General features: G+C 41.6%; 1 protein-coding gene across 1 annotated transcript in view; it reads right to left on the minus strand.

The window, feature by feature from the left end:
• Akr1d1 (aldo-keto reductase family 1 member D1) overlaps positions 1-15982 on the minus strand; it is a 51868-nt gene that overhangs the window by 15602 nt on the left and 20284 nt on the right. Inside the window, exons 2-4 of the mRNA XM_051174706.1 lie at positions 10834-10968; positions 8226-8390; positions 6317-6433 (exon numbers count right to left, since the gene is read on the minus strand). Coding sequence (XP_051030663.1) covers positions 6317-6433; positions 8226-8390; positions 10834-10926 — 375 coding nt within the window. The 5' untranslated portion in view covers positions 10927-10968. The remainder of the gene's footprint in view (positions 1-6316; positions 6434-8225; positions 8391-10833; positions 10969-15982) is intronic.

A 15982-nucleotide genomic window follows, 5' to 3' on the forward strand; every position in this document is an offset into this window, starting at 1 on the left:
TTGTACAGGTTTTGGCTGTCCTGGGTTTTTTGTTTTTCCACATGAGTATTGCTTTTTTTGAGGTCTGCCAAGAAGTATGCTGGGATTTTGATGGGGGTTGCATTGAATCTGTAGCTTGCTTTTGCTAAGATTGCCATTTTTACTATGTTAATCCTACCTTTCCAACAGCATGGGAGATCTTTCAAATTTTTGATATCCTCTTTAATTTAGTTCTTCAGAGACTTACCATTCTCATCATACAGTTCATTCATTTGTTTGGTTAGAGTTATCCCAAGATATTTTATGTTGTTTGTGGCTATTGTAAAGGGTGATATTTCTCTGATTTCTTTCTCTGCCAATGTATCATCTGTACATAGGAGGGCTAATTATATATATATATATATATATATATATGTACATATATATATACGTACATATATATATACATATATCTTTTAGTTAACCTTGTATTCTGTCACATTGCTGGATTTTGTCAAAGGCTTTTCAGCATCTAATGAGATGATCATGTGCTTTTTTTTTTTAATTTCAGTTTGTTTATATGGGGGATTACACTGACAGATTTTTATAGGTTGAATCATCCCTGCATCTCTGGGATGAAGCCTACTTGACCACGGTGAACGATTTTTCTGATGTGTTCTTGGATTCAGTTTGCTAATATTTTATTGAGTATTTTTGCATTAATGTTCATGAGGGAGATTGGTCTGTAATTATCTATCTTAGTTGTGTCCTTGTGTGGTTTGGGTATCAGGGTAATTGTAGACTTTAAAAAGAGTTTGGCAATGTTCCATCTGTTTCTATTGTGTGGAATAATTTGAGTAGTATTGGTATTAAATATTCTTTGAATTTATGGTAGAATTATGCACTGAAACCATCTGGCCCTGGACTTTTTTGGTTGGGAGACATTTGATGCCTGTTTCTATCTCCTATAGTCTTAGGTCTATTTAAGTTGTCTATCTGGTCTTGATTTAATTTTGGTATGTGGTACTTATCTAGAAAAGTGTCCATTTCCTTTAAATTTTCCAATTTTGTGTAGTGCAGGTTTTTGAAGAAGTAACTGATGATTCTCTGGATTTCCTCAGTGTCTGTTGTTATGTACCTCTTTTCATTTCGGATTGTGTTAACTTGGATATTCCCTCTCTCTCCCTCTCTCTCTCTCTCTCTCTCTCTCTCTCTAAATTATTTTGGATTAAGGTTTGTCTATCTTGCTGCTTTCTTGAAAAAGCAACTCTTTGTCTCATTGATTCTTTGTATTGTTTTCTTTGTTTCTATTTTATTGATTTCAGCCTTCAGTTTGAATATTTTATAGTTATCTGTTCCTCCTGCGTGAATCTCCTAGTCTCCTCCTCCTTTTCTTCTTCTCCTCCTCCTTCTATTATTACTACGCCTCCTCCTTCCCCTCCCTTTCGTTTTGTTGTATCTGTTGTAGTTTGTTTTTGTTACTGAGTGTGTTGTCAGTTTTAGAGAAGGTTCCATGTGGTGCTGAGAAGAAGGTATATTCCTTTGTGTTTGGGTGGAATGTCCTATAGATGCCCATTTGAGTTATTGCATCTGTTAGTTCCTTTACTTCTCTGTTAAGTTTCTGTCTGGCAGACCTGTCCAGTGGTGAGAGTGGGGTGTTGAAGTCTCCCACTATTAGTGTGTGGGACTTGATGTGTGATTTAAACTTTAGTAATGTTTCTTTTACAAAGAGGGTGCCCTTGTATCTCAGCATAGATGTTTAAAATTGAGACTTCATCTTGATCGATTTTTCCTGTGACCAAAATGAAATGCCCTTTTTCATCTCTTTTGATTGCTTTTAGTTTGAAACTTACTTTGTTAAATATTAGGATAGCTACACCAGCTTGCTTCTTTGGTCCATTTGATTGGAGAATCTTTTCCCAACTCTTTACTCTGATGTAATGTCTGTCTTTGAAGTTGAGGTATGTTTCTTTATGGATCAGAAGAATGGATTCTGTCTTTATATCCATTCTGATAGTCTGTGTCTTTTTATAGGCAAATTGAGTCCATTGATATTAAGGGATATTAATGACCAGTGGTTGCTAGTTCTTGTTATTTTTGTTTTTGTTGTTGTTGGTGGTATTGTGTGTGTGTTTCTTTTCATAGGGATTTTCTGGTGTGGGATTATCTATTGCTTGTGTTTTTGTGGGTGTTGTTAACTTCCTTGGGTTGGAGTTTTCCTTCTAGTACTTTCTGTATGGCTGGATTTGTAGACAGGTATTGTTTAAATCTGGCTTTGTCATGAAATATCTTGTTTTCTCTCTCTATGGGCATTAAAAACTTTGGTGGATATAGTCGTCTGGGCTGCCATCTGTGGTTTCTTAGTGTCTGTATGACACCTGTCCAGGACCTTCTGGCTAGCTCTGTCTTAATTGTTAACTTATTTCTATTAATCTAAGCATTTCCATGTGGTCTTATCTTAACAGAGAAGGATTTGGACCAAAAAAATAAAATAAAATAAAATAAAACAACTACTTTCCCCATTTTTGAACCTCAAGACTCGGGAGAATTACTAGGGCAAAAATAACATGGTTGCCATTTTAGCAACCTTCTGTGGCGTCCTATAAGGAAAAGGAATGTATTCACTTGCTGGTAGGCTTTTAACATGACTGCCAAAATGCAGTTTTGCTGAAGATGAATCTTTCTGCTTTTAGATACAATGCAAGAAGGCAGGAGGTCATAGGTGAACCTTGTAGCAAAGCCAATACCACCCAAGTCAGGAAGGTTAAAAATCAGTTAAATTGGTATTGGGCATCACTAAATGGCAGTGGCTGACTCAACTCCTCCCTCCTTTCCATTCGGGGTTCTCAAGAATAGTTGCAGAATGTAGAGGACTCTATGTAAAAACGCAAAAGTTTAAAATGAAAGGATCTAAAAATGTTTTAGGGTATATAACCAAGTAACTTAAGGCGAACAAATAAACACAAATTATCAAACTTCCTTCTCTCTCATTATGCTACTATTCCTTGTCTTAATATTAATCAATACAGTTTTAATATGCTATTAATCCAACTCTGACAGAGTACAAAACACCAAATTTTGTGTCTAACACCATGTTTTAGAGTTCCATACTGCCTGGACTATGAGGAAACAACCAGCTCCTCCAGGATGTGGCAGCACCCAGATTTCTCAGGTCCCCCAAAGATGGCCGATGCCTCCAGGTCAACAGGAAGTAGTCTTGAGGACTGGGTGTCCTCGTTCCCTAACCTGCCACCCATAACCCCTCACCTTTCTAATAAAAACAAAGGTGGTAATGTAAGGACTCAGGCATTACGCTGGCCAGCCCCTGGTCATCTGGCAGACTGCACTCAGGCAGTGCCCTGGTCAGCCCAGGGTTCCATGGCTATGCAGTCTGCACGCAGGTGCAAAGGACCCCTTTAAAAGGAAAACTCCACCCACTTCTGTCCTCTCTCCTTCCCACTGTTCCTCTGAAGGGGAGGACAGGACTTTCCTGTCTCCTCTCTCTCTCTCTCTTTCTCTTCCTCTCTCTCTCTCTGATTGTGTGTGTGTGTGTGTATGTGTGTGTATGTGTGTATGTGTATGTATGTGTGTGTATGTATGTGTGTATGTGTGTGTGTGTATGTGTGTGTATGTGTGTGTATGTGTGTGTATGTATGTGTGTGTATGTGTGTGTATGTATGTGTATGTATGTGTGTGTATGTATGTATGTGTATGTGTGTGTGTATGTGTGTGTGTATGTATGTATGTGTGTGTATGTGTGTGTGTATGTGTGTGTGTGTATGTGTGTGTATGTGTGTGTATGTGTGTGTATGTGTGTGTATGTCTGTGTATGTGTGTGTATGTATGTGTGTGTATGTATGTATGTGTATGTGTGTATGTATGTGTGTGTTTTTATGTGTGTGTGTATGTGTGTGTATGTATGTGTGTATGTATGTGTGTGTGTATGTGTGTGTATGTATGTGTGTATGTATGTGTGTGTGTATGTGTGTGTATGTGTGTGTTTGTGTGTGTTTATGTGTGTGTATGTGTGTATGTGTGTGTATGTGTGTGTATGTGTGTGTGTATATATGTATGTGTGTGTATGTGTGTGTGTGTATGTGTATGTATGTATGTGTGTGTATGTGTGTGTGTGTATGTGTGTGTGTATGTGTGTGTGTGTATATGTGTGTGTGTATGTGTGTGTGTGTGTCCTCCCTTTTTCTCTTCTTTTCCCCCTCCCCCCCTTTCTAATAAACCTTCTCACTTAAGCTCTGTCTACCTGGCATGTTTGTCCCTCACTCGTCATGGAATCTGCCATGGTCCCCCTCACCCAAAATTATAACAACCTCTTTTAACAAAACGATTCTTTGGAAAGAAATCCCTGAACCCGTGGACCACATTGCATGATGACTCTGCACGCACGAGTCCCATTGTGCCCTCCTGATTACCCCAAGAACAGAAAGTTAGAGATTTACTAACTGGACACACCTGGCCCAGTGATGAACTCCAGACCCAGAGTCTGAGGTCGTTAAGGGCAAGCGTGCAGTTAATAAGAGCAGAGAAATCAGAACGGTGTAGTGTAATGGAAAAAGAGGGGGTGGTGAGGGGGAGAGGCCCATGGAGGAAGACTAAGACACAAAGGGACACGGCTAGGGAGCAACTTAGTGCAAATGCCACATCGCACCCCTTGTGGAATGAAAATTGCTCTGAAATTGTGGGAGAGTGTCTGGTCCCCGGAAGTCCTTTTCCCAAGGTCGGGCATTTGGGTAAGGGTCACCATTACCTCAGGGGCTCAAGGAAAGTTTCTGCTTGCTAAAAGCCGTTCTCCTCATCTCTGGCAGGAGGAAGTTGTAGCCCTTCCATTGATAGAAGAGGGCTCCTAACGGAATTATTGAACCTTTGAGGACAGTAGACATGTAGGCACTGAGCTTGCTTTCAATTTTGCCTATGGCTAAACTGTTGAGTATAAAAGGTAAAGCCTTTTTTTTTTTCCCCCAATACAGTCACCCACCCCAATTTACTCTCCTGGTCAGTCATGTAACTCCTCCCCACACACCCCTGTGTCTCCCCCGACTTCTCCCGACCTACTCCACATCTCTTCTTTGGGACCTGAACTCAGCTGTAACAACCCAGCTGGAAACTTGGGTCCACTGAGTAATACCAAACAATGACATCTTGAAATTGTCAGCCAAATGGATGGAACTAGAAAACAAAAATAAAAACCAAAAAAAAAAAAAAAAACCTCCTGAGTAAGGTAACCCAGACCCAGAAAGACCAACGTGGTATGTGTGTAATCACTCATAGGTAGATATTAGATGTAAAGCAAAAGATGACCAAGCTACAATCCACAACCTCAGAGAAGCCAGGAAAAAAGGGGGACCGGAAAACAGTTAAGGTCCCCTGGGTGAACTGGGAGGGGATAGAAGGAGGGGATGGGGGATGGGGACGGACATGGGAGATGAAGAAGACCGAGCTGGGGGAGGGATTGGAGGGGAGGTAATGAAGGAGATATCCTGATTGAGGGAGCCATCATGGGGTTAGGGAGAAACCGGATGCTAGGGACATTCCCAGGAATCCACAAGGCTGACCCCTGCTAAGACTCCTACAGTAGTGGAGAGGGTGTCTGAATGCGCCTTCCCCTTTAATCAGATTAGGGACTACCCTAATTGTCATCCTGGAACCTTCACCCATAACTGTCAGGAGCTGCGGCAGTGACCCACAGCCAAGCACTGGCTTGAGCTCCTGAAGTTCAGGTGGAGAGAGGGAGGAGGGATCCTATGAACAAGGTGTGTTGGCACCATGATGGGGAAACCCACAGAGACAGCTGAGCCCATGGACTATGGACTGGCAGCTGGGGAAATGCACGGGACAGAGCTAGGCCCTCTGCATGTGGGTGACAATTATGTGACTTGATCTTTGGAGGTGGGAGGGGGTTGGCAGTGCCACCAGGACCTATTTTAGGGGCATGAACTGGCCTTTAGGAGCCCATTTCCTATAGTGGGAAACCTTGCTCAGCTTCCTATGGTGGGAAACCTTGCTCAGCCTTGATACAGGGGGGAGGGAGTTGGTCCTGCCTCACCTGGACATGCTTTGTTAACTCCCCAGGGAGGCCTTACCCACTCTGGAGAGTGGAGGGGGATTGGGAAGGGTGGGAGGCAGGGAAGGGACAGAAGGGGGGGAAAGGCTGAACTGGGGTTAGTATGGAAAATGAAAAATAATTTTTTAAATCTCTAAAAGAAACCCGTTAGCATCATTTGTTGGGGGTTTTGTGAGGTAGTATTGGTGTTTTCCCATCTACAGCAGCAAACCTTGAAACATTCTGTGTTACTAAGAATAAGCAAGGATGAACAGAGCTCTAAACTGGAGGTAGCCCCCTTACCTTAAAGGCCATGGGTACTTCAATGATATAAAGGTCCACGTAATCTAGCTTGAGGGTCTGCAGGGTCCTTTCCAGGGCTGGGCGGACCCTCTCTGGGACGTGGTCTGTGGCCCACAGCTGAAAAGAAAGTTGAGGAGGATAGTGAAGGAATATCTACTTCCACACGCTCACAGTAAATCCCGCACACACATGTCACCTGCTGTTTTCATGTCACTGAAGGGTGTTTGCAGCCGACTACGGGTATACACACCACTATAACAATCCTGTCACCCCAGGGCAACCCTGCTGATTCTTGCTAAGGTTCCACTCCATACCCCAAGTGTTAGATGATGGAAGAGTAAGGTCTGCCAATGCAGACAAGCACGGAGTGGTTATCAGTTAAATTAGTAGCATCTTACAGCATTCATTTTGTTTCTCGGCTTTTTGGTAGGAGGGTCTGGGAGAGGGTTGACTTTTTAAACCCTATTTATTACAGGAAATAAAACTGGAAAGTTTTATTTAAGACTTATTTATTAAGTCCCCAGTTTATTCTTGTCTTGGAAGCACAGAATAAAAGAAGAAAAAGAAAGAAATAAAAACCAGACATAACGGCACACACCTGTAATATTAGCTACATGGGAGGCTGTGGCAAGAGGGTAGGAAGTTCAAGGCCTACCTGGAATAGAGTGAGTTCTAGGCCAGATTAAGCAACTTGGCAAGGCTTTGTCTCAGGCTAAAGTTTAAAGAATCAATTTGTGGTGGTGGTGGGGAGGCATTTAGGGGAATGGGCTGGTGAGGTAGTCCAGTTAGTACAGGGCTTGGCATACAAGAATGAGGACCTGAATTCAATTCCCTGGCCCCAGGTAAATAAACGCCAGTCTTGGTAGCATGTTCACAAAAGCTATACACAATCACAGCATTGGAGAGGCATCGATAAGTAGATCCCTGTGGCTTGCTGGCAGCCAGCCTAACCTAATCAGTGGTCTTCAGGTCTCAAAAAACAAGATGGGTGGCTACCGAGGAATGACAGCCAGTGTTGGCTTCTGGCCTATACACACACACACACACACACACACACACACACACACACACACCACACACACCACACACACACACCACACACACACACCACACACACACCACACATACACCACACCACACACACACCACACACACACCACACATACACCACACCACACACACACCACACACACACCACACACACACACCACACACACACACCACACACACACCACACATACACCACACCACACACACACCACACACCACACACACACACACACACCACACATACACACACACTCACACTCACACACACACTCACACACACCTGCACAGACTTACATACACATATACACATACCATTTTAAAAGGCTGGGAATGTAACTTAGTGAGTCAGTGTCTGCCTTGCATGCACAAGGCCCTGGGTTCAAACCCTAGTGATGGTTGGAAGGGAGCATAGAACAGCAGAAAGGAAATGGAGAGTGAGAATCATAGAAAAATTCTATCTCCCACTTAATTCACTATTCCTTTTCTTTCTTTAATGTTGGGGATTGCGCCCAGGGCGCAATATACTGAGTTCACACAGGTGGTAACTTTGACTCAGTTACACGTGGCCTTTGTGTTTACTTGTGGTCCTGTTTTACGATGTGTGCTGTAATATGCTTAACTGATGTGCACGAATACACAGGTATATTGTTTTCAGCAAATTAAAGGGCTTCAGCGGATAATTTGTCCACTTCCTCCTCCCTCCCCCTTCTTTCCCCCCTCTCCTCCTTTCCTTTATTGTGTGCCGGTGTTTGAGGTCACATCTGGGTCCTGGGCATGCTAGTCGAGGGCTGTCCTACTGAGCTTTACCCCACCCCCTTATGCCACGCTCGCTGTATCTACATAGTAAGAAATGACTCACCTTTCCACAGTAGAAAATCTCTTCCCTCTTTACTGTGCCTTCTGCTATCTTCTCTCTGATGGCCTCACCCACTTCATGTTCGTTGTGGTAGAGATAGGCCCCATCAATGTGCCGGTACCCCTGGTCAATGGCCATTTTCACTGCCTTATAGGTCTCCCTGGGAACCTTATGTGATAAAGAAAAAGAGAGAGGGTGAGTGTGGGGAGAAGAGAAACGAGTTTTAAGTTCGTGTTAAAAAGGACACCCCATGATATATTGTGTTATAGTCCGTACAACAGTTCCCAATTCCACGCTGCCATGATTGGAGGATCATGGAGATAAGAGAAACTAGAGACAACTTCCTTCAGCACTCCATCGATCCACCCCAGGTAGTCAGCCCTTGGCACTGTAACTTTAGAAATGTGATTTGATCGCTATTGCTAAAAGAGTGTGCAGAATCTAAGGTCTGGACATAAAACGACTCAGCCCTGGGACTCGGCAGCCTAATCTGGGGCAATGTGTTCAATCTCTTTATGCTGTTTTACTATTGGTCAGAGGGCTTAACTGGCATTATTTTGTAACAAGAGGATTACATTAGAAAATGCATGGTGTACAAAAAAAAAAAAATGTTCAGAGTTCCTGGCACACAGTTAAGTGTCTGGAACACTTTAGCTATTATTTTTTTTAAACTTTATTTGTGTCTCCATGCCCTATGATGTGCACATCCCTTTCACAAACTTTCCCATTAGATTAATATGTGCCATTTGATTATGTACCATATACTAGACATTATCATGAGACTCTAGAGTTGAACAAGCAGTGATCTTTTCTCGTGGGCGTCTCGGGCCAGTGAGGAAGACTGTGATGAGTGGAAAACGGGGCTGTGTGTGGACACGTGTGAGTAGGGGTGTGGTGAGAGGGAAGAGGTATCCTTTGATCTCCTTTGGGTTGAGCCTTAAAAATGTTGTAGAGGGGGCTGGGAGATGGCTCAGCTGGTAAACAGCAGGTAGAGAAACCAGACTGTGTTCAAAGGTATTGAGATGGGAGAGTTACTGTGAAATCAGATCATAGTCTTGTCTTGTTTGGGGTTTGTATGTGTGCAAATGTGGTGTGTGTGTGTGTGTGTGTGTGTAACATATGTACATTTATACATACTTTGTGTGTGTGAGTACACTCATCTGTGGATGTGGATCAATATGAGGTATATTCTATGGTGCAATTGTAGAAGACAGAGGACAACCCGTAGGAGTCAGCTCTCTCCTTCTACCATGTTGGTCTCAGAGTTTTAATTCAGATTATCAGGCTTGACAGCAAGTCCCTTTACCTACTGAGCCAAATTTACCAGCCCCAAAGTCTTCTATTGTTTTTATACATTTGTTTTGTTTTGTTTGGAGACAAGGTCTCTCACTGAATCTGGAGTCCTAGGTTTTGCCTAGACTAGCTTGACCATGAGGTTCTGGGAATCTGCCTGTCCTGCTCCAACCACACTGGGGTTAGAGGCACATACCACAATGCCAGGCTTTTTATGTGGGTGCAGGTGTCTGAAATCAGTTCCTCACATTTGTGAAGTAGACATTTTACCCACTTGATCATCTCCTCAGCCCTAGGCCTTGGTCATCTCCTCAGCCCTAGATCATGATTTGGATAACAGCTGGTGGGCTGGACTGACAAGTCCGCTAACTTATAAATGTTTGGAGTGCAGGGTAAGTTGTAACTGATAGGGAATGGAAGGGTGACGTGACCACACATGGGCTTCAGAAGGACCCTGATGTTGCTTCTCTGACAATCTCACTTTGTGTCTGCTTCCCAGGCATCATGAAGTTTGGCTCCATCGTGCTTTGAGAGTCTGCATTACCGCTCAGGTAAGCAATGATGGCCCCAAACTTCAAGGGGGTAAGAATTATTCTATGCAGACCTGTTTCTGTGTGGTGTCTGTGTGGAGAAGTCCTTTCTGTGTTTTCAGACATTGGGCACAGTTATGGTACCAGATGCTACCTTCACCGCTTCTACAGTCGGTAAGGAGCCTATGTTTTCCCTTAGAGCTTAAGTATCTACAAAGCAAGACAATTCTTTTCATATTGGAAGTGTCTATAGATTCATGCTTATAGGTGAGCCTAGCCTGCAGCCTGAAGGCCACATCTGGACAACGGTATCTATGAATGCATCTCTACATAAATTCACAAACTTAGTTAAAATGTTGTGACTTTTAAAGCATTAATTCTGTTAATGACGACACCATGTCACAATTCAAAAAGCTTGGAAATGCCTGTGTGTCAGGTATTCATTAAATGTTTGGTAGACCAAACTAAGAATTCTTGAATAAAAATTAAAAGCAATTTATAAATTATAAACTCACAAGTCCCATGTCCTTCACTTCATTCTAGTTGTTAGCCTTCAGCTGACTTCCAAGGATAAAGAAAAACAAATTAATTTCTGTATTGGAAAATGTTAAAAATGTTAAACCATGAACTGATAGAATTCAACCTGTGGTTTAAAATCCAATTCAGGTAAATAGTAGTCATTGGATATTGCTTTTACTATTGTGCGTGCGCGTGCACACACACACACACACACACACACACACACACACACGCATGCACACACACACCACACGTCTGTATGTACATACCGGTTTGGGATCTGAGTAGGTACCAAGCCCGATGACAGGAATGCTGTTTCCATCACTAAGAGGTATTCGATGGTTTGTAGCACTGAGTTTCATTGTGGAGAAGGGAGCTGAGGCTTCAAGTTTCTGGTAGTGATTCTGAACAGGACAGAAACAGATTATTTGAAAACAGATCCTAGAGTCTGTTGCAGAAAAGAACTGAGCACTAGGAGGAGGAGCTTGGCAGGGAAAGAAGACAAATAGATTTCTCAATATTGCTCCCCTCCCCCAAGTTTTCTCTGCAGATTCGAAGCACAGTTGTTTCTTTGAACTTCATCAGAGGCTTGAAATAGTAAACCTGTTGATGGGTTATGCTTAGTGTTCTGAAAAGAAAATGTACCTGGCTTCTGTCAGGAGGATTTATTGGCGAATAACAGATCTGTCTTAAACTTGCTCAAATTATAAAGAAATTAGCTTATATTTGATGTGAGGTGGCAAGGCTAGTTCTCTAGTCTCTAGTGCTAAGGATACTAACTCCTCCCATCATGAAATTGTAGCCATCATGCTGCCATTGAATCTGATTACCTTCCCAAACACCATCTTCAAATATAGTAGTTCATTTATTGAGAGATATTATCCCAAAGCTCAAAATAAATGCCTGAAAATGCACATACTGGGTATTATTTCCTGTACACACACGTCACACATTTTTTGTAGTAAAGCTTTTCTTTCTTTTTGTTTCTACATACTAATCCCAGTTCCCTTTCTCTCCCCTCCTCCTGTTCCCCAACCAACCCTTTATCCTACCCGCATGCATTTTGCTCCTTAGAGAGGGTGAGGCTTCTCATGGGAGTTGACAAAGTGACAAAGTCTGTCCCATCACCACACTGAGGCAGGACCAAGGCCCTGCCCTGTGTCTAGGCTGAGAAAGGTATCTCTCCATAGGAAACGGGCTCTAAAAAGCCAGTTCATGCATTAGGGATAGATTCTGGTTCCACTGCCAGTGGCCCCCAAAACCGCCCACTGTCACCTACATTCAGGGAGTCTAGTTGGGTCCTATGTAGTTTTCCCAGTTGTCAGTCCAAGTCAGTAAGCTGTCACTAGCTCGGGTGGGTGTTTACGTGGGTTTGCCCATCCTGGTCTTGACCCCATCGTTTGTATTACCCCTCCTTCCTCTCTTCAGCTGAACTCCAGGAGCTCAGCCCAGTGGGTGGTGGCAAATCTCTGCACATACTTCCATCAGTTACTGGATGGGGTTGTGGACTGTAGACTGTAGTTTATCCTTTGCTTTATGCCTAATATCCACTTATGAGTGAGTATATGCTATGTGTGTCTTTCTGGGTCTGGGTTACCTCATTCAGGATGGTTTTTTTTTCCCCCAATTTGGTTCATTTGCCTGCAAATCTCAAGGTATTTTTTTTTAAACCACCGAGTAGTACTACATTGTGTATATGTATCACATTTTCCTTATCCATTTTTTAGTTGAGGGGCATCTAGGTTGTTTCCAGGTTCTGGCTATCACAAATAATGCTACTATGAACAAGTGTCCTTGCGGTGTGAGTGTGCATCCTTTGGGTATATGCCAAAAGGTGGTATTTTGCTGGGACTTGAGGTAGGTTAGCTCCCAATTTTCTGAGAAACTGTTGTCCTGATTTCCGAAATGACTGCTCAAGTTTGCACTTCCACCAGCAATGGAGGAGTGTTCCCCTTACTCCACATCCACTCCAACATAAGCTGTGATCAGAATTTGTGATCTTGGGCATTCTGACAGGAATGAGATGGTATCTCGGAGTTGTTTTGATTTGTATTTTCCTGATTGCTAAGGATATTGAGCAATTCCTTAAACATCTTTCAGTCATTTGACTTTCTTCTGTTGAAAATTCTGTTAAGATCTCTATCCCATTTTTAATTTGATTATTTGGTGTTTTGATGTTTCATGAGTTCTTTGTGTATTTTGAGATCAGCCCTCTGTCAGATGTGGGGTTGGTAAAGATATTTTCCCATTCTGTGGTCTGCCGTTTTGTCTTGACAGTCTTTTGCCTTACAGAAGCTTCTCAGTTTCAGGAGGTCCCATTTATTAGTTGTTGCTCTCAGTGTCTGTGCTACTGGTGTATATTTAGGAAGAGGTCTCCTGCACCAATGAATTCAAGGCTACTTCTCCCTTTCTCTTCCATGAGATTCAGTGTGGTTGAATTTATGTTGAGGTCTTTGATTCATTTGGACTTGAGTTTTGTGCATGGTGATAGTTATGGATCTATCTGCAGCCTTCTACATGTCAACCTCCAGTTATGCCAGTTCCATTTACTGAAAATGCTTTCTTTTTTCCATTGTACAATTTTAGTTTCTTTGTCAAATAACAGGTGTTTATAGGTGTGTAGGTTGATATCAGTGTCTTCAATAGACCCCCATTGGTCCACCTGTCTGTTTTTATGCCAATATCAAGCTGTTTTCATTACTGTAGCTCTATAGTAGAGCTTGAAGTCAGGAATGGTGATGCCTACAGAAGTTTCTTTATTGTACAGGATTGTTTTGGCTATCCTGGATTTTTTGTTTTTCCACATGAAGTTGAGTATTGCTTTTTTAAGGTCTGTGAAGAATTGTGCTGGGATTTTGATGGGGGTTGCATTGAATCTGTAGCTTGCTTTTGGTAAGATTGCCATTTTTACTATGTTAATTCTACCTTTCTAAGAGTATGGGAGATCTTTCCATTTTTTGATATCCTCTTCAATTTAGTTCATTAAAGACTTACCATTCTTGCCATACAGGTCATTCATTTGTTTGGTTAGAGTTAGCTCAAGATATTTTATGTTGTTTGTGGCTATTGTGAAGGGTGATATTTCTCTGATTTCTTTTTCTGCCCATTTATCATTTGTATATAGGAGGGCTATGGATGTTTTTGAGTTAATCTTGTATTCTGTCACATTGCTGAAGTTGTATATCAGATGTAGAAGTTTCCTGGTAGATTGGCGGGGGGTGGGGGGGGAACTTATGCATGTTATCATATCATCAGCAAATAACAAAAGTTTGACGTCGTCCTTTCCAATTTGTATCCCCTTGATCTCCTTTTGTTGCCTTATTACTTTAGATAGAACTTCAAGTACTATATTGAATAGATATGGAGAGAGTAGACAGCCTTGCCTTGTTCCTGATTTCAGTGGGATCACTTTGAGTTTCTCTCTATTTAGTTTGATGTTGGCTGTTGGGTTATTGTATATTGCCTTCATTAAGTTTAGGTATGTTCCTTGTATTCTCTGCTTTCTCCAAAATCTTTATCATGAAAGGATATTGGATTTTTGTCAAAGGCTTTTCAGCATCTAATGAGATGATCATTTGGTTTTTTTAATTTCAGTTTGTTTATATGGGGGATTACAATGACAGATTTTTATAGGTTGACTCATCCCCCCATCTCTGGGATGAAGCCTACTAGGCCACGGTGAACAATTTTCTGATGTGTTCTTGGATTTGGTTTGCTGGTATTTTAGAGTATTTTTGCATCAATGTCCATGAAGGAGATTGATTTGTAATTATCTATCTTTGTTGTGTCCTTGTGTGGTTTGAGTATCAGGCTGTTTCTATTGTTTGGAACACTTCGAGGAGTATTGGTATTAGCTCTTCTTTGAACTTCACTGAAACCATCTGGCCCTGGGCTTTTTTTTTTTTTAAAATTGGGAGACTTTTGATAGCTGTTTTTATTTCCTTAGGGGTTATAGGTCTATTTAAATTGTTTATCTGGCCTTGATTTAATTTTGGTATGTGGTACTTATTCAGAAATTGTCCATTTCCTTTAAGTTTTCCAATTTGTGGAGTACAGGTTTTTGAATTATGCCCCCATGATTCTCTGGCTTTCCTCAGTGTCTGTTGTTATGTATCCCTTTTCATTTCTGATTTTGTTAATTTGGATATTCTCTCTGTGTCTTTTGGTTAGCTTGGATAAAGGTTTGTTTGTCTTGTTGATTTTCTTGAAGAACAAACTCTTCATCTCATTGATTCTTTGTATTGCTTTCTTTGTCTCTATTTTATTGGTTTCAGCTCTCAATTTAATTATTTCTAGCCACCTACTCCTCTTGGGTAAGAGTAGGGTGTTGACATTTCCCACTATTAGTGTGTGGGACTTGATGTGTGATTTAAACTTTAGTAATGCTTCTTTTACAAATGAGGGTGCCCTTGTATCTAGGCATAGATATTCAGAATTGAGACTTCATCTTGATTGATTTTTCCTGTGACCAGTATGAAATGTCCTTCTTCATCTCTTTTGATTGCTTTTAGTTTGAAGTCTATTTTGTTAGATCTTAGAATAGCTTGGTTTTGTTTGTTTGTTTGTTTGTTTTCTGAGACAGGGTTTCTCTTTGGCTGTGGGGGCTGTCCTGGAACTAGCTGGTCGAGAACCAGGCTGGTATCAAACTCACAGATCTATCTGCATGTGTCTCCCGAGTGCTGGGTTTAAAGGTGTGTGCCACCACTGCCCAGCTACCAGCTTGTTTCTTAGGTCCATTTGATTGGAAAATCTTTCCCAACCCTTTACTCTGAGGTAATGTCTGTCTTTGAAATTGAAGTGTGTTTTTTATGCAGCAGAACAATGGGTTCTGTCTTTATATCTATTCTGTTAGCCTGTGTCTTTTTATAGGCAAATTGAGTCCATTGATATTAAGGGATATTAATGATCAGTGATTGCTAGTCCCTATTATGTTTGTTTTTGTTGTTGTTGTTGCTATTTTGTGTGAGTTTCTCTTCTTAGGGATTTACTGGTGTGGGGTTATCTACACAGGGGGTTACCTGTGTTTTTGTGGGTGTAGCTAACTTCCTTGGGTTGGAGTTTTCCTTCTAGTACTTTCTGTAGGGCTGAATTTGTGAATAGGTATTGTTTAAATCTGATTTTGTTATGGAATATCTTGTTTTTTCCGTCTCTGAAAGCTTTGCTGAGTATAGTAGTCTGGGCTGGAATTTGTGGTCTCTTGGTGTCCATATAACACCTTCTAGGACCTTCTGGCTTTCATTGTTTCCATTGAGAAGCTGGGTGTAATTCTGATAGGTCTGCTTTATATGTTAATTGGCCTTTTTCCTTTGCAGCTCTTAATACTTTTTCTTTATTCTGTATGCTTAGTGTGTTGATGATTATGTAGCAAGGGAACTTTTCCTTTGGTCAAGTCTATTTGGTGTTCTGTAATCTTCCTGT

Source organism: Phodopus roborovskii, unplaced genomic scaffold (assembly GCF_943737965.1).
Source record: "Phodopus roborovskii unplaced genomic scaffold, PHOROB, whole genome shotgun sequence".
Lineage (NCBI taxonomy): Eukaryota > Metazoa > Chordata > Mammalia > Rodentia > Cricetidae > Phodopus > Phodopus roborovskii.